This window comes from Pelobates fuscus, chromosome 3, assembly GCF_036172605.1.
Source record: "Pelobates fuscus isolate aPelFus1 chromosome 3, aPelFus1.pri, whole genome shotgun sequence".
NCBI classification, from domain to species: Eukaryota; Metazoa; Chordata; class Amphibia; order Anura; family Pelobatidae; genus Pelobates; species Pelobates fuscus.
Window position 1 is genome coordinate 161,423,186 of NC_086319.1, and position 26,452 is coordinate 161,449,637.

At 38.2% G+C, this 26,452-nt stretch overlaps 1 protein-coding gene across 1 annotated transcript in view; it reads left to right on the forward strand.

The window, feature by feature from the left end:
* Positions 1–1,281: 1,281 nt before the first annotated feature.
* Positions 1,282–26,452, forward strand: part of SVOPL (SVOP like) — a 47,707-nt gene continuing 22,536 nt past the window's right edge. Inside the window, exons 1-6 of the mRNA XM_063445311.1 lie at positions 1,282–1,371; positions 2,097–2,195; positions 2,426–2,497; positions 6,428–6,552; positions 22,376–22,439; positions 24,724–24,849. Coding sequence (XP_063301381.1) covers positions 1,342–1,371; positions 2,097–2,195; positions 2,426–2,497; positions 6,428–6,552; positions 22,376–22,439; positions 24,724–24,849 — 516 coding nt within the window. The 5' untranslated portion in view covers positions 1,282–1,341. The remainder of the gene's footprint in view (positions 1,372–2,096; positions 2,196–2,425; positions 2,498–6,427; positions 6,553–22,375; positions 22,440–24,723; positions 24,850–26,452) is intronic.

Genomic DNA, 26,452 nt, shown 5'->3' on the forward strand with positions numbered 1-26,452 from the left:
GATAGTATCTAAAGTTCACTTAGCATCTAAACAATTTAATCAAGATGAGCAATAATTTAGGCAGACATTCATGTTCTCAGGTACATTGGGCAACTGGAATTACTGATTTGCTGTTTGAAAGCATTGTGGTAATAATACAGGAATTTATATTTTTAGTTTCTAAATATTAAATCTAGCATTAAAAATCCTGTAGAAGAAAATGGAGCCTCGACTGTCAAAATATGTCAACAACACCATAAATCTGGCAGAAGTGCCTCCACAGAAAACTGACTCTCAGAAAAGTAAGTGCAACTTTAAAAGGACACTCTGGGCACCAAAACAACTTTACCTTAATGAAGCTATTTTGCGGTATATATCATATCCCTGCAGTCTCACTGCTGAATTATCTGCCATTTAAGATAATTACTGCTTTTGCAGCCTACACCCCTCCCTGGCTTTTTTCTTCAATCAGATCTTACAACACAGGTGTTTACTGTAGACATTATTATCTCCTGCGCTATTATTTGAACTTTAATCACACAAATGAGGGTGTTACAAGCTGTAGCAGGCTATTAACAGAGAGGGAGATAAGACGTTTTAAACTAAACACACTGTGCAGTTAGGAAGAAAATAAAATACTTTTTTTTTTCTGGAAGTGTGTCGGGAGTCACAGCCAGAGGAGGTCTGACTAGGGCTACATAAAAAAAAGTGATTTAAAGGGTTACTCCAAGACTCATGACCACTCCAATGTTTTAAGTAGTAATGATGATGCACATATAGAGATAACTGAGGTTGCAGCCGAATGTGTAACACCACCTGAGGCAGCATCATTAGCATCAGAATGTCCGTGTGTTTAGTAAACATTGTTATAATAATGCAGTAATATCCTGATGGTGCCTTTAACTTTTTTTTTCTTTACATTTAAAAAAAATGATGCCTCTATGAACATATATTGCCAATTTTACAACACAGTTTTCTAACATGATCAGACATGTCACATGTTTCATAAGTCTGCTTTTCTCACCAGATGTAAGAAGGCACAACAATGTTCCTTGCAAGACCATTGTTATTTAAAGACAGGTTGGGTGGATACTGCATGGAGGTCATAGGCAGTGCTTCACAAAGAGTAAACTATGTAGGACTATGTAAAACCAACGTTCCAAACCTAAAGGGAATGAAAAATATTTTTTTAGGGAGATAATCAGCTTTACTACTAAACATGTCTATGTGATTTGACTTGATTTTAGCTACCTTATAAAGCCTCCGGCAACATAACACGATGTATATTTTTCATGGTTAGGTGAGAAGACGTATACAGTAGAAGATGCAGTAGAAACTATTGGCTTTGGTCGTTTCCATATCATGCTGTTTTTTGTGATGGGAAGCACTGGGGTAAGTGATACCTTGTTCCTGTTCAGTGGGTGAAATTAATTGGGAAATATGGCAAACACTGACAAATGTAAATAGAAAAGCAATAGTGTTACTTAGAGAACAAAGTGTAGAAAAATCGAATTAACATGTCTAAAGTCAACCTGTCGTGATATTTCTCCAGCACCCAATATAACTAATGTGACATCCTTTCTCCTGTCCCACTTTCCAAACTTTGCAATCCTCCTCCATGACACAGGCATGCTGGCTTCATTGCCAACACATTGATGTAAGAATAAATATTTTATCTGGGGTTAGTTTGTCTGTGTTCAAGCTACAGATTCAGAGGAAGTGACCTAAGGTAGCATTTCAAATCATGTAATGTAACAACATTCCATTTTATGTTAGTTTTGTAATATTGTCCTACATCTACGGGTTTACTGGACACTGTGGTTGTTAAGTTAGTGTATATAACCTTATTTTCCCTGTGTCCCATCCACGCTTCTGTTTGTTTGCATTGCTAAGGAATAGTTCCTCAAGCAAGACAATTTTCCTCCATGATACTGACTGGCTTCATTACCTGAACAAAATAACATTAGTCACTTCTTTCCCACACTCTCTAGTCAGTACAAGAAACACTAGCTGGACAGTAATCTTGCAACCATGTTGCATGTCCTTTAAGTGCTATGCTGGAGAGTTAGGGGACACGAAGAGTAAAATATAGCTAAATAAATCTGTCTGTTTTCTAGATTGCTGAAGCAATGGAAATAATGCTCTTGGCTGTTGTGTCCTCTTCTATACGTTGTGAATGGCACCTTCAGAGCTGGCAAGTTGCATTAGTAACTACGGTAAGTTGGACCAAGAATCTACTAGAGTCATGCGCTCTGTTCTGTGACTGTTTTGTGTGTATGTGTGGCGGCTGAGTTATTGTGTGTACGACAATGTATATAGTGGCTTGGTGTTGTATGTTTAGGGGGGTCTTAGTGTGGCTGAGTGTTGTCTGTGCATTTGTGTTGTGTCTAAATGTGAAAATGTGTATTTTGAATTTAACTTATCATACGTTTTTCCCATTTTCTAGATGGTGTTTTTTGGATACATGATTTTTAGCATTGTTCTTGGCCTTTTAGCAGACAGATACGGACGTTTGAAGGTACGTGCTGACATTGTGTAGTGGCACTTTTCCATTTCAACATGCCATATTGCATACAACATATAATATTTAGTTACATAGTTTCATAGTTAAATAGAAAAGAGAGATGTGTCCATCAAGTAAAGCCTTCCTCATATTTGATTTTGCTGTTGATCCAAAAGAAGGCAAAAAACCCAGTTTGTAGCACTTCCAATTTTGCAACAAACTAGGAAACAAAACTCCATCTTGGCCCCAGAATGGCAGCCAGATTAATCCTTGGATCAAGAAGCATTTACCCTACATTAAAAAATTATATCCTTGAATATTCTGTTTCTGCAAGTATGCATCTAGTTGCTGTTTAACTCCTTAAGGACGCGGGACGGTTCAGGACCGTCATCGGCATTTTCCCATTGCCGACCGATGACGGTCCTGAACCGTCCTTAATTTAAAATGTACTTACCCGATCGCCGTCGTTCCCCCGGCGGCGATCGGCGGTGTTCCCGGTGTGGGGAGACTGCCTGCAGCCCAGACAGTCTCCCCATGGCGGTTTAGGACCCCTGTGGCCATGTGATCGCCCAACAGGGCGACCACATGGTCACAATAGGTGTCCTAGTGTCTGCCTGCAGGGGGGCTGTCTGTGCTGACAGGCAGTCTCCCCGCTGCTGTAAAATCATTAAAAAAAATTAAAGTTAAAGTTAATAAAAAAAATATATTATTATATATGTGTATATATATATGATATATAGACATATATTATACCTATATAATATATGTCTATATATCATATATATAATGTCATGCTAAGTGTATTTTTATATTAATATGTACATATATTAATATAAAAATACACTTATAATTAAATTACACACGTATATATATAATATATATAATAACTATATATATTGTATATATATATTATTATAAAATACAAATAATAAGTAAATTAAATTAAATAAAAAAAATTAAAAATAATAATAAAAAATTAAAAAAAATTATATATCTATACGAAATTTTATTCTAACTGTATTTTGATATTAATATATATATATTTATATCAAAATACACTTAGAATGAAATTGTATATATATCTATGTATATATAAATAAATAAAAAGAATACGAACTATTCATATGTCCATATAAAAAATTACATAAATAATTATATAAATATACACGTAGACTTCAAATATATAAATATGCATATATATTTAAATTCTACGTGCGTATTTATGTAATATTTTTACATAATGAAGTTATTTTATTGATTGCAATTTAAGGGACCTGCCTGCCAACCCAGGCCGAAAGTCCAGAGAATTTAATTTGTTATCACTGTATTTTACCCTGTAACGTTCTACGACACCCTAAAACCTGTACATGGGGGGTACTGTTTTACTCGGGAGACTTCGCTGAACACAAATATTAGTGATTCAAAACAGTAAAACATATCACAGCGATGATATTGTCAGTGAAAGTGACTTTTTTTGCATTTTTCACACACAAACAGCACTTTTACTGATGATATAATTGTTGTGATACATTTTCCAGTTTTGAAACACTAATATTTGTGTTCAGCAAAGTCTCCTGAGTATAACAGTACCCCCCATGTACAGGTTTTATAGCGTTTTTGAAAGTTACAGGGTCAAATATATGGGTCAAATATTTTTACATTGAAAATGGCCAGGTTGGTTACGTGCCTTTGAGAGCGTATGGTAGCCCAGGAATGAGAATTACCCCCATGATGGCATACCATTTGCAAAAGAAGACAACCCAAGGTATTGCAAATGGGGTATGTCCAGTCTTTTTTAGTAACCACTTAGTCACAAACACTGGCCAAAATTAGCGTTCAATTTAGTTTTTTACTTTTTTCACACACAAACAAATATGAACGCTAACTTTGGCCAGTGTTTGCGACTAACTGGCTACTAAAAAAGTCTGGACATACCCCATATTGAATACCCTGGGTTGTCTACTTTAAAAAAAATATGTACATGTGGGATGTTATTCAGAGATTTATGACAGATAATAGTGTTACAATGTCACTATTGATACATTTTAAAAATGTATGTTTTGAAATCGCAAAATCCTACTTGTACTTATAGCCCTATAACATGCAAAAAAATTGCAAAACGCATGTAAACACTGGGTATTTTTAAACTCAGGACAAAATTTTGAATCTATTTAGCAGTTTTTTTCATTCGCTTTTGTAGATGAGTAAAAGATTTTTCACATAAAAGTCAAAAAACTGGTATTTTTTTCAATTTTTCATCATATTTTTTCATTTTTAAAAAATGAAATTACATGAGATTATATAAATCATGGTATGTAAAGAAAGCCCCTTTTGTCCTGAAAAAAACAATATATAATTTGTATGGGAACAGTAAATGAGAGAGCGGAAAATTACAGCTAAACACAAACACCACAAAAGTGTAAAAAGATGCCTGGTCGCAAATGTACACCATCGCAAAAAAAGTCCAGTCCTTAAGGGGTTAAACATCTGTACAGACTTTGATAAAACCACTTCTTCAGGCAGAGAATTCCCTGTCCTTATTGTTCTAACCATAGATTTATAAAGAGGCAAAATGATATTCTCATCCCGAGAATGAATGCCCTTTTTAGGCATGACAATACCTTACTGACCTTAGCCACTGCTGACTAACATTGCACATTGTTGCATAGTTTGTTGTCTACAACAATTCCCAAGTCCTTCTCAAGTGTGGTTATCTCTAATTCACTGCCATTAAGGGTATAAGTTGCTTGTGCATTCTTGACGCCCATAACTTTGCATTTTTCAACATTAAATGTCATCTGCCATTTGAGTGCCCAGTCCCCCAGTCTATCTAAATCCCTCTGCAGCAAAGTAATATCTTGCTCACATTGTATTACTTTACAGTATAACAAATATTTAGTATAACAAAATACCTAAAATGTATGCCACAGTCACCCATAAACTATAGGAAAGAAATGGCTAAAAAGGAATATTATAAAATATTTAGAAACGTAAATTTTTGATCAAAGGAAATTTTTATTTTATTAAAAACTATTTGGTGGCATACTATTTTCATATAAGTGACTAGCAGTATACTTCAACTAGATTTCTACTTCTGTGCAGATTTCTATAATATTATACATACGTTTCATGGTCTGGTTAATTAGATTTTACTGAGTGTTCATTTCTAGGAGTGGTACAAGCCCTGTATGATTTACACTTGAATTTGATATAAATGAGTTATGTAAATTTTAAATGCTTTACTACTACTACTATTATTATTATCATTATTATTATATTATTTGTTTAAATATATGTAAACTATATTTTAAGAAAAATATTGCTAAATTTACACTATATTTAATATGAAAATAATAAAAACTATACAAAGAAAGATAGAAAGAATGTCCTATTTAAAGTACTAATGACAGTATTTTACATTTGGAGGATACACTAAACATGCATTACAAACAGCTCAGCAGCTTGTTTTTAAAAGTTAAGGAAGCTGCCACCATAGAAAATTATTGAATCGTCTGGAACAACAGGTACCCTCCATACTTACTCAGATAGGGTATTTAATAAAGTAACAATTCAAAGTGAACTTCAAATTTAAGGTGACAAATAGCTGACTTAGAGAAATGTTCAAGTTTGGCTACTTTGACCTTAAATTTGAAATTCACTTTGAATTCACATGGAATTCTCAATTTAGTGAATGTAACATAATACAGACTAATACAGGCTCCATTGCTTTTTTAAATAGAGAATTGTTACCTCATAGTGTGTCTAATTTCTGAAGTATGATTGACAACCTGGATTTTTAGGAGACAAGCAAATTCATATTGTGTTTTTGTTTTTTTTTAACAACATTTTTTATTTAAAGATACTGTCTTGACTGGTAAACTGTGATAATTTTCCCATTGTTCAATCTTGTATAGCTTCATGTTCTCATGTTTTGTTTTGTGCCAGATCCTCGTGATCTCTTTTATGTGGGGAGCATTCTTCTCCCTGCTAACTTCCTTTTCACCATCGTACGTCTGGTTTGTCTTTCTACGATGTATGGTGGGATGTGGCGTCTCAGGACACGCTCAGGGGTAAGTACATAAATACACCATTCAGTATATTATTTGCAGTAAGAATAACAACAATGTGCCATATGTATTGATGTATCACATAATTGCACAGCAATAAAAAAAAACTATATTTATGTTCCTTACATGTATATATCACAGAGTTCTACAACAATAAAACACACATTGATGTATATCAAAATCTATCTGCAATAAATGAATGTATAAATTAAAATAAATAATAGGTGTGCACAGTAAACTTTCCAACAGTAAATATGTGTAAAAATAAAGTGTTCTCCAATAAACTAAAATGTGCAAATAAAGATAAATGCGTTGTAAACAGTGCTAAATATTTTTGCCAATACTTATGTAGCAAAGTTGGTTCTTTCAACCTAAAACAAAATTTAAAAACAAACAGTACAGATGAATAAAATAAACATATTAAAGTGTGTATATATATATATATATATATATACTTTAATAATATATATATATATATATTTATACATATAATAATGGAAGCTTGGCACTCTTCTTATAAACAATTGAAAACAAATTCTTGCCTGGGTGCTGTATCCACAACGGTCCAGTATTTGCATTGAAGAAAAAACAGGATGCACTCACAGGTCTCAAAAATCGTGAATAATGGTGTTTTAATAGAATAATTCAATCCATATAGGAGTTAATCGACGTTTCGACCCTGCCGGGTCTTTTTCATATATATAAAATTACAACTCACAAGAAATGTATACATTATGTATAAATTATGTAAATAAAATGCGTTTTCTAATTCTGAATGGATAGCTAATAGATCACAAAGACACCAAAATTCCCCTGCTCATCATTACCAATGGCACACTGGGTGAATAAAAATAGTTTACATTGATCCTAGTTGCTCTGAATACCATTTTAGCTTTCAATATTATTTCAATATCATGTTAATACAAATTACAGATAGTTGGTAGATTCTTCCAATAACTTAAAGCTACACTGGTATGGAAGTACAGCTATGATACCAGGAAACAATATGTTTTTCCCATTTGTTTTAAAGGGACACTTTAAACACCTTTAGCTTAATTAAAGTATAGTATCAAGAATACAAACATTTATTCCTGACACTATAGAGCATGTGTTGCTGTTTAGGTAACAAGCCCCCTTTACATCGCTCTGAAAAGGTGATTTTACACATTTTCTCCCATGCATCACTGGTCTCCCTGTGGCTGGTCCTGCCTCCATGGCTGAGATCATCGTTCTGATGATCTCAGACAATCCACTGCTTTCCCATAGGAAATCATTGGGAGGCTATTGTGCATGCTTGGCAAATCAGCATCTACTCATAGAGATGCATTGAAGCAATGCATCTCTTTGAATAACCTACTGCACTTCTATGGGGAGCACCTCTAGTGTATGAGGATATTTATGGGATAATACATATTAAAAATAATAATTTATGGGGGGCGGAGCTCGACCGCCATGCGGAGAGGATGCAAACACCCGGGGCTCCCACTAAATGGCGGACTTTAAGCCTTCCATGTAGCCATCCAGCCAGGCTAAACAGGCTCCACATCTACTCACCCTATGGAGCCCCGGGTGGGAACAAGACTGGGGCAATAACGGCACTTTGGAGGCACCAGCCAAGGCAGGTCCGACCTGCGGCCTAGCAGTTGATGCGGGGCTGGGGACGCGGCCGGTCCTCCAGCCCCGAAGTCCTGCAGATGCAGAACCCCCCCCCCCCCCCCTTGGACTAGCGGGGGTCATCGCGGTCCCCCACGGCGCGCTCACACACATGGGCATGCAAGCATGGACCCTGTTGGACGGCCATAAGGCGGGTGAAAGCAACAACATTCTGCTACTTAAGATGGCGGCAGGACGCAACGTGGCCTCACACATCAGTGGCAGCCCAGGGGGAGATGAAGTGGAAGAGAAAAGCCCCAAAGCAAGCAGCGGCAAGAGACCTTATCCACTCCTTCAGGCATCCAACGACGGCACACAGTCCGTAATGGCAACCATGTGACCCGGCAGCATTCAGCTCTGGCCCCTTCCTGATCGCAACCTGGGCTCAACGGAGACAGCCACAAACAATGGCGAAAACTCACCTGGGGACTAGCACCGAACCAAATCTCAGCTCCTTATCCAACCGTATACAGCCTTGGCTTCAACCACCAGGAGTCACAGTGCGGGCAGCTGATCCAGACCACCGAAAAACCTGGTGCATCAACACCTGCTGCCTCTGGCACAGGCATCAGCCGACCCCACAGGGACCGACTGGCTCTACTACACACAGGGCGCGCCGGGGCATACATTATGTGGACTCTACGTATGTCTCAAGCTTCACAATGCTCAACCTGCATGGCTAATCTTACAAGGTTATATTGTTTACTAGATTGATAAACCAGCTTTTAGTTCAGACGCATACTTCGTAATAGTTCATGTTAATGATGTCTGGGCAAGGCATTAAAGTGTCTGTAAATCTTTGTCTAGCACTGTAATCTACGCACTAATATACTTGTCTTATTTAACGTGATACTTTTGCATGAAAAATAACTAACAAAAATGTGCTGCTTTTCACTGCATGCCATGACAACTTGATGTTCAAAATCCGCCTGCAGTCGCTGTTGTGGCACTGCAAGAATACATGTAATCTGTTTTCATATGCACAAATAAAAATAAAGAATTAAAAAAAAAAAAAAAAAAAAAAAAAAAATAATTCTTGTACACAAACTCTACTACTCTTGGTCAGCATGTTTTTAAGTACTTGGATCTCACTTGACGCAGAGTATTAAAGCACAGATCTGTCTGTTTGCGGAGCACTTAATTGAGTTGTGTGTTTGCTTGTGATTTCAAACTTTTTTTTATGAAATGTATCTTTCATGTTTAATGTTTTTCCCAACTATGCTTGACTTCCTCATGGGTTTGTTACCAAGTCAATAAATATGAGCAGTCCAGCTGTTTTTGGCTAGGCAGAATGTTCCCTCCAGGGTATATTTACACACCTGGATCATACAGTTGTTGTTCATTCATAACTGCCATTCAGGCGACCCCTATATTTACTTTGTTTGCAATTTGTTTTATCTTGGGATGCATTTCATATAGTAAAGTGACTTTCCTTAAAAAAAAAAAAAAAAAAAAAAAAAAAAAAAAAAAAAATAATAATTTATAAAAATTATCAAAATTAATCATTTTTATTAAGATCAAAAATCAATATTTTGGCACTGTTTCCCCTTGATTGATTTAAAGCAAAGAGTCACCCACTATTTTAACTCTTATTGACCCTGGAGTATGTTTATTAAAAGATTTCTATACCACACATTAATCACAATCGATTAAAAGAATATAATTTATTGTGACAAATATTTAATAATAATAATAATAATATATAACATGCGTGACAATAATCAATGAATGTTTGGTATAACAATAGTATAAAATATGACAATAATTATGACAACAATAACCACAACAAATATAATTTCTAAATCACTTGTTTTAAGGTGATCAGAGTGTTAATCCACATAGAAATTATCAACCATTTAAGCAACCATGGCAACATAAAGTTAAATTAATTTCCAAAGGAGTTACATGCAAAAATTACAGATTGTTCCTCTAGAATTTATTTAACATTTGTTTTTCCATATATACATACCAATTCTATAGGAAACTTTCAGAGTTCTGCTTTAGAAATCCTTTACACAGAATGTACACAGAGAGTTAGCAGCACAACTCCAAGTTGTAAAAACTAGATGACGACAGTTAGTTAGGATCAGTACACAGAGAAATACTCAGCACACAGTCATAAAAACTAGATGCTGAGAGCCTGTTAGAATCAGCACACAATCAATTAGATCACTCACTGCTGGCTACAATTTTCACAGCGTAAACACTTAAAGGACCACTATAGTGCCAGGAAAACAAACTCGTTTTTAGTGTATAGTCTTAATAGGTTCCCCCCACCCTCATGGCCCCCCCGGGCTCTAGGGGGTGAAAGGGGTTAAACCCTTACCTTTCTCCAACGCCAGGCTCCCTCGGCGCTAGGGACTCTCCTCCTCCTTCCGACATCATCGGCTGAATGCGCATGCGCATCAAGAGCCGCGCGCGCATTCAGTCAGTCCATAGGAAAGCATTTCCTATGGACGCTGGCGTCTTCTCACTGTGAAAATCACAGTGAGAAGCGTGGAAGCGCCTCTAGCAGCTGTCAATGAGACAGCCACTAGAGGCTGGATTAACCCATATGTAAACATAGCAGTTTGTGTGAAACAGCAGGCAGGGTTAACCTTAGATGGACTTGGCACCCAGATCACTTCATTAAGCTGAAGTGGTCTGGGTGCCTATAGTGGTCCTTTAACCCCTTAAGGACACATGACATGTCATAATTCCCTTTTATTCCAGAAGTTTGGTCCTTAAGGGGTTAAGCATTGTAAACAAAATATACAATGTTTCTCACACAAATAGGCAATTTAACCCCTTAAGGACTGAGCAAAATGTACACGCTGTGATCAAAACAAAACGTAAACAAAAACTTGAATTTGCGCTATATGTCTGTTCAGGTGTAATTCGCCTCTTTCATATTTAGTGCACCCACACTTATTATATATCATTTTATTCAGGGGAAACAGGACACATATTTAGGTATGAAACATAATTTAATATGAATAAAAAATGGGAGAAAATTAGAATTTTAAAAAACATTTTTTAGTTCTACGTGACATTCTAACTGTGAATGTCATAATACTGTTTGCTTTTACTGCAATAAAATACACGTATTTGTATTCAGCGATGTCTCACGTGTAAGCAGGGACAATTTAGCCGTGAATTTTCCAGGGGGCGGCAAAAAAAGCCACCCCCAAATGCCCAAGGCAAATGTCTTGTTAGCCTTGCGGCTAACTGACATGTCGGCGGGCTGCTGGGCGGTCGGGGGGCGCTGGCGGGCGGCTGGCGAGGGAGCACTTCCTCTGAGCGGTCTGCTCAGCTCCCTTGCGTGCCGCAGAGTGAGGCTGGGAGCCGGGATATGACGTCATATTCCGGCTCCCAGCCTCACTGCGGCACGCGAGAGAGCTGAGCAGACAGCTCAGGGGAAGTGCTCCCTCGCCAGCCGCCCGCCAGCACTGCCCAGCAGCCACTGGACCACCAGGGAGAAAGAGAACCCCCCCCCCCCAGCATTCCCAAAGGTAAGGAGGCTGGGGGGGTTAAAGTAAAAAAAAAAGTGTTAATGTGAGTGAGTGTATGTGTATGTCTGTTAGTGTGTATGCGTCTGTTAGTGTGTGTGTGTGTGTGTGTGTTAGTGTGTGTGTGTGTGTCTGTTAGTGTGTCTGTTAGTGTGTGTCTGTTAGTGTGTGTGTCTGTTAGTGTGTGTGTGTGTCTGTTAGTGGGTCTGTGTGTCTGTTAGTGGGTGTGTGTGTCTGTTAGTGTGTGTGTGTCTGTTAGTGTGTGTGTGTCTGTTAGTGAGTTTCTGTTAGTGAGTGTGTGTTTCTGTCAGTGAATGTGTGTGTGTGTGTTTAGAAGGCGGGGCGGGGGGAAGGGTTGGGTGGGGGTGGCGCAGTGGAGGGGGTGAGGGGGGCACCTGAGTTTTGTCCTGCCTAGGGCAGCACAAAACCAGGATACACCCCTGCGTGTAAGACAGTACCCCCTATGTACAGGTATTATGGTGTTTTGGGGTCAAATATAGCAAGTTAAATTTTTCAGTTTTTTCACACTGAAATTCGCCAGATTGGTTATGTTGCCTTTGAGACCGTATGGTAGCCCAGGAATGAGAATTACCCCCAGGATGACATACCATTTGCAATAGTAGACAACCCAAGGTATTGCAAATGGGGTATGTCCAGTCATTTTTAGAAGCCACTTGGTCACAAACACTGGCCAAAGTTAGTGTTAATTTTTGTTTGTGTGTGAAAAAATGAAAAAAAAAATTTGAACGCCAATTTTGGCCAGTGTTTGTGTACAGTTAGAACAAATTTACACATATATATATATTTTATTTATTTATTTTTATTTTTTAATTTAATTTTTTAACATATTTGCATATTTATTTATTTTACATTATATATAAATATATATAATGGAAATTATATATATATATATATTTAATCAATATCATTGTACGTGTATTTTGATATTAAGATATATATATATATATATAATTATATATATTAATATTAAAATACACTTAGACAGTGTATGTATGTATATGTGTACATATATATATATATATATATATATACTTAGATCATATATATAATAGATATATATATGATCTAAGTATATATTTTATTTTAAACTGTATCTTTACATTTTTTTTTACTATTTTCAGGCAGCAGGTGGAGTACCTGTCATTCCAGGCACTCCCCCTGCTGGCACTGCCTTGGATGGCTATGCCGTCCATATGATCGTGAGGTCCTCGCAAGGACCTCGCGATCACATGGCCCAGGGGGGCAGAAGAGGAAGGAGGGGTACTCCCTGGGCTCCCAGGTATGTCCCCACACCGCGATTGCTGGCGTGGGATCGCCGGCGACCGGGTAAGTACATTGGACGGATTAGGCGTTCTATGCCGCCCGTTGGCGTTTAGAGCCGGGTCCCCAAGGACGGCATAGAATGACCACCGTCCTTAAGGGGTTAACTATTCTTTATCATCCAGTAACCAGAAGAAAACCCTAAATTTTAACACAGCAGATACTTTCTGACTTAATATTAACTTATCCTAGAAATTCTGATATGTCAATATCTCTGGATAATAGCTTGATATGCTAAACTTGGCAAATTACCAGTAAATATATTATTATTTTATCCCAGCTGCAGAATGGAATATGGAATTATATATTTCTCAGCTACATATGATTTTAAAAGTTTTAAAATCCGATCAGCATTATCCATGTATATTTCTGCTTTTAGTAAAAATGTATTAAATAAAGTTAAACCGGCATATTTACCAGTTTTCTTAGTAGAATATTATTTATGTAGATTGGAGATATAATCCAATGGATGATGAATGCAAGTAAGATTGTTTAAAGATAGAGAAATTTAGTAGGAAGTTAGCAAGAGCAGTGTTGTCTGGCTAACAAAGAGCGTTAGAGTCTTATTCCCAAGAGTATAAGTAAGGGTGTGTCCAGAGGTGTCTTCCCTTGTCTGATCTGATGATGATTTTATAATGTTCTCCTGAATATTCTAAAAGTGTTGTGTTATCTCTTTTTAAAGAATTTGTTATCACTACTTTTTTATGTGTTGGTCTTTTTGAAGTGACCAATGGGATTAGATGGGTGTACCTTATTCTAATGACCAATTTAACAGATTATAACCAGAAGATTACATCATTGCATCACAATAATTTTCATCACTAATTCCAATTACCACTTTGTCTAATGCGTTAATTGAAATCCATGGCAAAAATTATGTAAACATGTCTTATCTTTATAGCAACTAAGTTATAGATGGCTGTCACACTTCAAATGGATAGTGGTTGGTCTCAGTAGACTACCAGTCTCCTTTTCTTGCCATATAGTATCTTTTTAACGCATCTGGACTTTGATGTCAACTCACATCTTACAATGGGTCATATAGAAAACTGCCATTGAAATAGACTTTCCTCAAAGTAAAATTAAATTACTGGTAGGGACTATCTCTTCTTGGTAATTCTAATCTATGTCTGGTTTTCTTTTTACACTGTCCTATTGTACAGAGCTAAGTGTGTCTGTGTTAGTAATATGTGACAATATATGTATATATATATATATATATATATATATATATATATGTTCTCACCCCACTTTTCCAAACACTTTGGTTTCTATATGTAAGATGTAGTGATGTCGCGAACATGAAATTTTCCGTTGGCGAACGGCGAACGCGAACTTCCGCAAATGTTCGCGAACGGGCGAACCTGGCGAACCGCCATAGACTTCAATAGGCAGGCGAATTTTAAAACCCTCAGGGACTCTTTCTGGCCACAATAGTGATGGAAAAGTTGTTTCAAGGGGACTAACACCTGGACTGTGGCATGCCGGAGGGGGATCCATGGCAAAACTCCCATGGAAAATTACATAGTTGATGCAGAGTCTGGTTTTAATCCATAAAGGGCATAAATCTCCTAGCATTCCTAAATTGTTTGGAATAACATGCTTTAAAACATCAGGTATGATGTTGTATCGATCAGGTAGTGTAAGGGTTACACCCGCTTCACAGTGACAGACCAAACTCCCCGTTTAACGCACCGCAAACAACCGCAAACAGTCCATTTGCACATCCGCAAACTCCCCATTTACACAAGGTTGGATACCAAGCTAGCCATGTCCCGTTCCTTGTCCTCACTGATGTCATTGAAGGTATCTTCCTCCACCCAGCCACGTACAACACCAAGGGTCCCCGAAAGGTGACAACAAGCCCCCTGTATTTTTTTTTTTAAATGTACACTACTGTTACACCAGATATGAGTTGCACTGGTGTGACACTGTGCCCTGGCAGGCCCTGAAACGCACACGTGTGAAGGAAACTGACTGCTATTATTTCACAGTCAAATTTCTAGTTTTTTTTTTAATGTACACTACTGTTACACCAGATATGAGTTGCACTGGTGTGACACTGTACCCTGGCAGGCCCTGAAACGCACACGTGTGAAGGAAACTGACTGCTATTATATTACAGTCAAAAAAGTTTTGTTTTGTTTTTTAAATGCAAGCTATTGTGACACCAGATATGAGTGGTGGCTCTGGGACCACCTTAAAAATATTGGATATCGCTAAAAATCATGATCACTATATACTTTCTCTACAAACCTCTAAAATGAACCAAACTACTCATCCATCCGCTATACCACTTTATCCCACCTAGAACTAGTGCCCAGTTAAAATACTTGACTCTTACTTACCCACACTCAGTCATGCCACACACATTTCACCACTACTCTCACTGAATCCCTCTGACTACGGCTAAATTCATCTTCTACATCAGAACACTACTCCTAAGATTGGGTTGTATCCATGTCTCGGGTCTTTCATTTAGAATAGGGGCAGCTTCGGTCTCCTTCAACACTGACACTCCAGTGCATATTATTAAAAGATTGGGTAGATGGAAATCCTTAGTCTACAACCGATATATTCCTCATCCCGAGAAAGAAATGAAGAAAGCTTTTAAAAGTTTGGCTTTGTAAATTTGATGCAATAAGTGTGTTTTTCTGTAATATCTTTTCACCCTCTTTGCATGAACCCGATTTACATATATTACTAATATGTTTCTGAACATATATATTATATTATTCACTCACTCACTCACTCATTCACTCAATGGGCCGGTCTAAGACATCATGCTGCCTAGGTCCAACGATAAATGACTATGGGGGATAATGTATAATAAACACAAGTTACTGGCTATGGGGGGGATAATGTATAATAAGCATAGGTTACCATAGGCGTGCGCAGCCTATTGCATTAGGGTGTGCACCCTAAAGCACAAACACACACGCCGCGTATATATGTATATATATATATATGTGTGTATATATATATATATATATATATATATACACACACACACACACACACACATACACATACACTGCTGTGTGTGTGTGAGGGTGCTGTTAGTGTGTGTGTGTCTGTGCTGCCATGCCTGATCCCTGGTGGTCCTAGTGTGACCTCGCGAGAGGAACCCAGCGGAACTGCTGGCTAGAGCTCCCCGGGTCCTCTCCTGCCTGTGGACCGGTGAGCAGGGCTGGACTGGGACAAAAAGTCAGCCCAGACAGAGCAGCCCACTAGGAAAGGTGGGCCAGAAATGTGGCGCGTTATATCAGCCACCAAGACAAGCACCCCCCGTCCTCTCAATTGTTATGTTAGTGTGATACCCCACCAGAGCATTCAGTGCTGTCTGATGGAAAAAAAGTCCAAGTGACTTGTCTCTGATGTCCCCAGTAGTGGGTACTGGAGAACACAAGTGGAAAAGGATTGTTAAAGTGTGTTTTGCACGTGTGGGAATGCTCCCTGCGGTGTTATATTTTGCACGTGTGGGAATGCTCCCTGCGGTGTTATATATGTTTGGATGTTTTTTATGTGATTGCATGTGTGTAGAGGAGACCGGTTATGCTGTAGAGTGTAAAGGGGTCTGTTTGTGGTGTATAAAATGTATGTAGTGTATAGGTGTGTTTTTGGGCTGTATATTATATGTGTGTGTGTGTTTGTGTTTGTGTTTATAGGGCCTTTAGAGTGTGTGTGCCTAGTGGTGTGTTGCGTTTGCATGTAAGGACTGTATTTCATGTATCTAGGAATTGCAGGGGGTGGCATTGTGTGTGCGTATAGGTGTTGTGCACATGTGTGTATTGGTGTGGTAATAATAGGGGGTGTAGTGTGTGTTTAGGGGAGTTGTGTGTGCATAGGGGCACAGTGGGTGCACAGGAGGTGTATAACGGCATAGTATGAATGCAGTGGTAGGGTGTTTATAGGGGTATAGAGTGTGTAGTGCTTTTGTGTGTGTGTATGCAGTGTAATACGTGTGTTTATAGGGAGTATAGCGTGTGTATAGTGATTGAGTGCAGTGTATAGGGTATAGATTGTAGTGTGTATATAGGGGGTATAGTGTGTAGTGTGTATATAGGGGGTATAGTGTGTAGTGTGTATAGGTGCAGGGGGTGTAGTGTGTATGTATAGGGGGTATAGTGTGTAGGTGCAGGGGGTGTAGTGTGTATGCATAGGGGGTATAGTGTGTAGGTGTAGTGTGTATGTATAGGGTTATAGTGTGTAGGTGTACTGTGTATGTATGGGGGTGTAGTGTGTAGGTGCAGGGGTTTTAGTGTGTATGTATAGGGGGTATAGTGTGTAGGTGAAGGGGGTGTAGTGTGTATGTATAGGGGGTATAGTGTGTAGGTGCAGGGGGTGTAGTGTGTATGTATAGGGGGTACAGTGTGTAGGTGCAGGGGGTGTAGTGTGGATGTATAGGGGTTATAGTGTGTAGGTGCAGGGGGTATAGTGTGTAGGTGCAGGGGGTGTAGTGTGGATGTATAGGGGGTATAGTGTGTAGGTGCAGGGGGTATAGTGTGTAGGTGCAGGGGGTGTAGTGTGGATGTATAGGGGGTATAGTTTGTAGGTGCAGGGGGTGTAGTGGGTATAGTGTGTAGGTGCAGGGGGTGTATATAAGGTGTATAGTGTGTGTAAGTGCAGTGTGTATATAGGGTGTAGTGAGTAAGTGGTGGGGTATAGTTTCTGTAATACAATATAGTTTCTGTAATATAATGATATAATTAATTTTGATGGTTTCATAATTTAAATAAAAAAAAAAAGAAAAAACACATTTACTCCCCTTTCCCCTTATTACCTTACTTTGCAGGGGGGAAGAGGGCGCAAGCTGCTGATCATCCCTGGTGATCCAGTGGGCTAGTGATGTGGTCTGTACCTCCGCAGGGTACAGACCATGCCTTCCTCTCGCGATCTCCGATATTTTCAGAGCGTTGCCACGGCAACGCTCTGAAAATATCGGAGATCGCGAGAGGGCTGCCCTGCGTGCAGCCTGGAGGCGCTTTGCTCCGTATCCAAAATGGAACGGAGCACTTCAGAGCCTCTCTCCGGGCTAATCTGTTGTGCTTGAGCCTCGATCCATGCGCGGCGCACGGGGATTAGGGTGTGCCCAGGCACACCCGGCACACCCCGTGCGCACGCCTATGTAGGTTACTGGCTATGGGGGGATAATGTATAATAAACACAGGTTACTGGCTATGGGAGGATAATGTATAATAAACACAGGTTACTGCCTATGGGGGAGATAATGTATAATAAGCACAGGTTACTGGCTATGGAGGGATAATGTATAATAAACACAGGTTACTGGCTATGGGGAGGATAATGTATAATAAACACAGGTTACTGGCTATAATGTATAATACACACAGGTTACTGGTTGTGGGGGGATAATGTATAATAAACACAGGTTACTGGCTATGGGAGGATAATGTATGTTAAACACATGTTACTGGCTATGGAGGGATAATGTATAATAAACACAGGTTACTGGCTATGGAAGGATAATGTATAATAAACACAGGTTACTGGATAGTGGAGGGATAATGTATAATAAACACAGGTTACTGGCTAAGGGGGATAATGTATAATAAACAGAGATTACTGGCTATGGAAGGATAATGTATAATAAACACAGGTTACTGGCTATGGGAGGGATAATGTATAATAAACACAGGTTACTGGCTATGGAAGGATAATGTATAATAAACACAGGTTACTGGCTATGGGAGGGATAATGTATAATAAACACAGGTTACTGGCTAAGGGGGATAATGTATAATAAACAGAGATTACTGGCTATGGAAGGATAATGTATAATGAACACAGGTTACTGGCTATGGGGGAGATAATGTATAATAAACACAGGTTTCTGGCTATGGGGAGGATAATGTATAATAAACACAGGTTACTGGCTATGGGGGGGATAATGTATAATAAACACAGGTTACTGGCTATGGGGGGGATAATGTATAATAAACACAGGTTACTGGCTATGGGAGGGATAATGTATAATAAACACAGGTTACTGGCTATGGAAGGATAATGTATAATAAACAGAGATTACTGGCTATGGGAGGAAAATGTATGTTAAACACATGTTACTGGCTATGGAGGGATAATGTATAATAAACACAGGTTTCTGGCTATGGGGAGGATAATGTATAATAAACACAGGTTACTGGCTATGGGGGGGATAATGTATAATAAACACAGGTTACTGGCTATGGGGGGGGTAATGTATAATAAACACATGTTACTGGCTTTGGGAGGATAATGTATAATAAACACAGGTTACTGGCTATGGGGGGGGATAATGTATAATAAACACAGGTTACTGGATAGTGGAGGGATAATGTATAATAAACACAGGTTACTGGCTAAGGGGGATAATGTATAATAAACAGAGATTACTGGCTATGGAAGGATAATGTATAATAAACACAGGTTACTGGCTATGGGAGGGATAATGTATAATAAACACAGGTTACTGGCTATGGAAGGATAATGTATAATAAACACAGGTTACTGGCTATGGGAGGGATAATGTATAATAAACACAGGTTACTGGCTAAGGGGGATAATGTATAATAAACAGAGATTACTGGCTATGGAAGGATAATGTATAATAAACACAGGTTACTGGCTATGGGGGAGATAATGTATAATAAACACAGGTTTCTGGCTATGGGGAGGATAATGTATAATAAACACAGGTTACTGGCTATGGGGGGGATAATGTATAATAAACACAGGTTACTGGCTATGGGGGGATAATGTATAATAAACACAGGTTACTGGCTATGGGAGGGATAATGTATAATAAACACAGGTTACTGGCTATGGAAGGATAATGTATAATAAACAGAGATTACTGGCTATGGGAGGATAATGTATGTCAAACACATGTTACTGGTTATGGAGGGATAATGTATAATAAACACAGGTTTCTGGCTATGGGGAGGATAATGTATAATAAACACAGGTTACTGGCTATGGGGGGGATAATGTATAATAAACACAGGTTACTGGCTATGGGGGGATAATGTATAATAAACACATGTTACTGGCTTTGGGAGGATAATGTATAATAAACACAGGTTACTGGCTATGGGGGGGATAATGTATAATAAACACAGGTTACTGGCTATGGGAGGGATAATGTATAATAAACACAGGTTACTGGCTAAGGGGGATAATGTATAATAAACAGAGATTACTGGCTATGGAAGGATAATGTATAATAAACACAGGTTACTGGCTATGGGGGGTATAATGTATAATAAACACAGGTTACTGGCTATGGGAGGGATAATGTATAATAAACACAGGTTACTGGCTATGGGAGGGATAATGTATAATAAACACAGGTTACTGGCTATGGGAGGATAATGTATGTTAAACACATGTTACTGGCTATGGAGGGATAATGTATAATAAACACAGGTTACTGGCTATGAGGAGGATAATGTATAATAAACACAGGTTACTGGCTATGGGGGGGATAATGTATAATAAACACAGGTTACTGGCTATGGGGGGATAATGTATAATAAACACATGTTACTGGCTATGGGAGGATAATGTATAATAAACACAGGTTACTGGCTATGGGAGGGATAATGTATAATAAACACAGGTTACTGGCTATGGGAGGGATAATGTATAATAAACACAGGTTACTGGCTATGGGGGGATAATGTATAATAAACACAGGTTACTGGCTATGGGGGATAATGTATAATAAACACAGGTTACTGGCTATGGGGGATAATGTATAATAAACACAGGTTACTGGCTATGGGGGGATAATGTATAATAAACACAGGTTACTGGCTATGGGAGGGATAATGTATAATAAACACAGGTTACTGGCTATGGGGGGATAATGTATAATAAACACAGGTTACTGGCTATGGGGGATAATGTATAATAAACACAGGTTACTGGCTATGGAGGATAATGTATAATAAACACACAAAAAAAAAAGAATAATCCGTGGCGAACGCAAACATAGTTACATAGTAACATGCGATGTTCGCCAGAAACTATTCGCCAGCGAACCGTTCTTGACATCACTAGTAAGATGCCTTATCTCTCTGTTAACATAAGATGCATTCCAATCTGTTTGGTCAGGCAGCGAATAGAATGTAGAAAGAAAAAAAAATGTGTCTGTGTCTTGTTACATTTTGTTACAAAATGGAGTCACATCAAGTAGTGACTTCACAGTATTATTTCATTTCAATCTTATCCATAATATGTCTGACACGTGCCAGCCACTAGAGGTGTCACTAGGCAGAAATGTAGGCACAGTCTTTTATCTGAAAAGGCAGTGTTTACACTGAAAAACATGCAGGTACAGGCTATAGACACCAAAATAGATACATTAAGCTGTAGTTGTTCTGGTGTATATATCAAGTCTCTGCTCAATTATCTGCCATTTAAGAGCTAAATATATTTGTTTATGCATCTCTAGCCATACAACCTCCCTACACACACTGTCTACAATTTCTAACCTTCATTTGTTGCACAGTGTGTTTGATTTAGTTTTTCTATCTCATGCTAGAGTGATAATGCAGAAACGTAAACCTTTCTTTTAATGCAGGATGTGACTAGGACTGCGTAGATAGAAACAAAAGTGATTTAACTCCTAAATGATAAAGAATTGAGCAGTGAAACTGCAGGGGTATTATTTATAAAGCAAAACTGCTTAACTATGCTAACATATCTAAAGTTGTTTTGGTGCATAGACTATCTACTTAACAGAGCAGTATATAAGACCTTCTAAAGAAAACACTATGCTGTAATATCTGATAAAAAACAAACAAAAAAACACTTTTTTTTTTAATATAGGTTGTGTGGGTCACAGCCAGTGGTAGTGTGAATTTAGCATTGGGACTTTGTGGGTATGTTCTATAGATTGTTATAAACTGCTTCATTAAGCTAAAGTTGTAGATTAGTGTCCCTTTAATACTATAGAGGGGTGGTCCAGACCTGTACTGCCCAGAGCAGAAATAGGCTTTAAATACGGGCTGGAATAAGCCGTAAGGGCTGAGCAATGGGTTTTATGGGACAGGGAGTGGGTGGAAGAATGAATCCCAGCTCCCAGTCAGTTATTAATTTACAACTGGAGGTTTGGCAAACACCCATTATATCCAAATTGCCAGGTACAAGTCTCCAAATGCATGATTGACTACATTGAAAAATGTGATTAGGAATACTTTCTGTATGCTCAGTATTTTCAGTAAAATGTAGATTTGAATTAAAATATAAAATCGGATGTATATGCTTTGTGCCATTGATTTTGTGTCTAGTAGGAATTAATGATTAATTGGTTTTTATTTTGTAATTTATTTTTTCAGCCTCATTATTAAGACAGAATTTCTGCCGAGGAAGTTTCGTGGATATATGCTGCCTTTGTCCATGGTATTTTGATATTGTTTTCATAATTTTGGAGTATTACTACATACTTACTTACCAAGACTGTATAATATGTTTTGAACCTATTCATGTTTACATTTTTATAGTATGTTAAAGGAGCACACTAGGATCATTAACACAAACGTGTATTCCTGACCCTATAGATTTAAAACCACCATTTAGGTGGCTGCCCTGCCCACCCCTCCCCTAACAAATCTTACCTTATTCCAGCGCTGTGTGGGTGGCACCCAATCCCAATCCGCCTCCTTGACTGATGTCATCAGAATTGCATTGCAGAAAAGCACTGAAATTGCTGAGATCGTCAAGGAGGCAGAGCCAGTGTTTGCTGCAAAAAAGCTGCAGGGACAGGCTATACTCACCAGATCTACATCAAGTTGTAGTTGTTCTGGTGACTTTAGTGTCTCTTTAAACATTCATCCTTATCATTTGGTTGCTTTCTGTTTAATACTTTCAACCACCCCTTCTATATTTCCTCCAATTATCATATCACAAGAAGACTAACCAGGGAAACTGCTAGGGTCAAAGTCACCACCAACCCTGAGACCAACCTTGGACGCTGTTACATTATTGTGAATCAACTGTAATATATTGAGCAACCACTAGATGTCAATTGTTTTTTGTTTATACTTTTTTTCCTTTTTAGTGTACATGTGTATTTTTTTTGTTCTGTGATCCTCGCTATTTCAATTTGTAATTGAGCCAAGACATTAATTTATTTTATAAGAAATTAAGCTTTAAATATTCCTTCTTGAAGGTCACAGTTCTTGGGCAGGTCTTAACTAAGGCTGGCGCTACCATAGGGCAGCACAGGTGGCCACCATAGGGCACACTGGCCCAGGTGGCGCAATGTATGGGGAACTGGCAGGACCGAAACATATTATGCTCCTCTCCTGACGGTCAATTCTTGTAGCATGGCCGAGCTCCAGTACCTCCATTCGGCCCAGCCAAACGAGCCTAAATGTAGTCTTCATTTCAGACATACAGAACGCTGCCGGGCAGCTGAAATCTGGACTTGAATGCTTTAAATTTTAACTATTACATTCTTAAACTATTTAAAATAATGAATATTTGCATTACTGTGCCATTCCTGCCAATTGCTAGAAAGGCCCCATCCCATGGAGATGGGGTGGAGAGGAGGTGCCAACGGAGAGGAGATGTCTAATAAATAACAGGTGGGGGACACATTTCCCCCATCCCGTGGACATTTGGTGAGGAACTTTAAAATAATAAGAGGGGGGACAGTCACTATCCATCCCCTTGCCCTCACCTGTGGCCAGCGGGTGAGAGTAATTTAATAAATGAAAAGGGGGACATCCTAATATCCCTACTTGCCCCCACTAGTGGGCTCTTCTAATATAAGGGCAGTGGGTGTGGGCCCTATTATAATATAAAGTGGGGGGGGGACCTTGATTCCTCCTCTCATAAGTTACAATGTTATGAATACAATTATTGTTAAAGTCACATTGTTATCAATATAAATTATTATTAAAGTCTAGACCCGATTCCTTTTGGGTTGAGCAATCTGCCCCCCAGCTTCAGATGCCTCTTTGGAGGTAACCACAGGAACATGAAAAGGTTTTTGATAGCAATGTCACTTTAATAATAATTCTTATTTGATATAGAGCAGATATATAATATCTTTAATTGTTTCGTTTTGACACTGCATTTTTAAAATTGTTTTATTATCACATTAATTTGACATTATACAGATTCACAATGCTCTAACAGATTAAGTAAATACACTGTAATTAATTGAGCACTAGCACTAATTAATTTGTCCCCCATGTTAAAATTAGTGTAGGTATTGGGATTCCGTGGCATAGTGGTGGGCTTAACATGATATGGCCATATGGTGCAACTGAATCCCTATATTTGTTTGCCGAGATCGGTGATTTTAAGTAGCTTTGTAAAATGTAAAATGAACATTGAACAGTACAATATACCAGTCAGACCCTGCAGGACATTGTATATGGAGGATATTAGTATATCAGTCAGATCAATGTAGAGTCTTAAATATAGCCAAATGTTAGTGTATGTCAATCATATCTCTGTGGTTTATTATCAATGGCAGGTATTAGTATCTATAGAGCCGTTTTAAGAGAACTCTATATAGCATGATGTATGTCAGTTAGTTACTTAGAAAACACAACATGTGGAGGATGCAATTATATATCAGTCAGATGTTTAAAAAGCACTGTCAGTGGAAGTTGTTATTAAAGTAGAATAAGATGAGCCTTATTTTGTTTTATCTTATTTTGTTTACCTACAGCTCTTTTGGTTGGCTGGGTCCTTATTAATCATTGGATTGGGATCTGTCACCATTCCCACTTTAGGCTGGCGTTGGCTCATTCGATTTGCATCCATTCCAGGCATTATACTTATCACCGTATTTAAAGTAAGATATTGGCATCACACATCCTCTCTAATTGTGTCTTTCTATTTTATTATATACCTGTATGTTAAATGAAAAATTGGCATTATTATACCTGAAAAAAATTGACAGAAAATGGAATGGAATCACCCTGGAAACTACCAGATTTATCCTGGATTTGTCAGCTTGTGAAAGGTGCATCAATATGCATCAAAACAACTTTGTTTTTTTTAACTTAACCCCTTCCCGACCGGAGACAGAAATTTTCCGTCAAACTTGTCCTACAGTTAAGGACCGTTGACGGAAAATTTCCACAATTTACTATGGTTAACCCCAGATCGTCGCGATCACGGCGATCGCGGGGTTAACGCTCACCCGGTCTGCCTCGGTATCCGAGGCAGACCGGGAGCACCGAATCGCGCTGCCCCTGCAGCAGCGATCGCTCTGACAGGCTGTCAGAGCTAGCACATGTGCTGCAGGGACTCACGATCCGCCTCCCTGCGCTTCAGGGTTCACTGTGAAGTGCAGGGAGACGGATCAATGCTGATCCTCTTCTCCTTTTAAAAAAAAAATTAAAGTTAAATCCCACCTTTCCCCTGCTTTAATAAAATTAACCCCTTCCCTGCCAATTGATCACTGACCACAGTGATCAATTGGCAGGGATTACATTTTACTGTCATCTGATTTTTTTTTTTAACCCCTGAGGGTTATTTTTTTTAATTTAATATATATTTAGCTAGCTAGGATGGGTGGAAGTTAGTGGGGAATTGGGGGATTTGGTGTTAGGCTAACTAGGGGTTAACGTTAATTTTTTTTTTAAATAAGCTTTAAAAGTAAAAAAAAAAAATATATATTTTAGTAACGTTTAAGTAAAAAAAAAAAAAATACAATCCCCCCCTTTACCCAGTCCAAATAAAAATTAACCCCTTCCCTGCCAGTTGATCACTGCCTACAGTGATCAAAATACAGATCACAGTATTATACTGTGATCTAATGTTTTTTAACCACTGACGATTAACTTTTATTTATTTTTTAATCTTTAGGGTTTCATAATTATATATTTTGCTAGCTGGGGTGGGAGTTATGGGAAAGTGGGAAATTTACTGTTAGTGCTGCTTACTGCTAGTTAGGGGTTAACGGTAAAAGAAAAGTTTCTAAAAAAAATTTAAAAGTGTAAAAAAAGTTAAGAAAGTTTAAAACGTTTAATAAGTAAAAAAGTTTAAAAACGAGTTTTACAAAGTAGAAAAAGTTTTACAAAGTAAAAAAATACATTAAAAAATGCTCATTACTACTACACTTGCAACATACTAGCGAAAAAATTATCCCACGCTAAGGTTCACAATATGCCTTTTGAATTACCCTGTGGTGTATTCTTTAATAAATAGTATGTGTTTGTGGGGAAGTTTGAATAACCAGACAGCTAATCTACTCCAAAATGGAACATGGACACAGCGTAAAACTGAATGACTGCGTCTCAAATGTGCTTGGTACAAGCTAGCGGAAAAATGATCCCACGCTAAGGTTCAAAATATGACTTTTGAAATGCCCTGTGATGTCTTCTTTAAGAAATGATATGCCTTTATGGGGTAATTGGATTATATAGCCTGGTAGAATACTCTAAAATGTG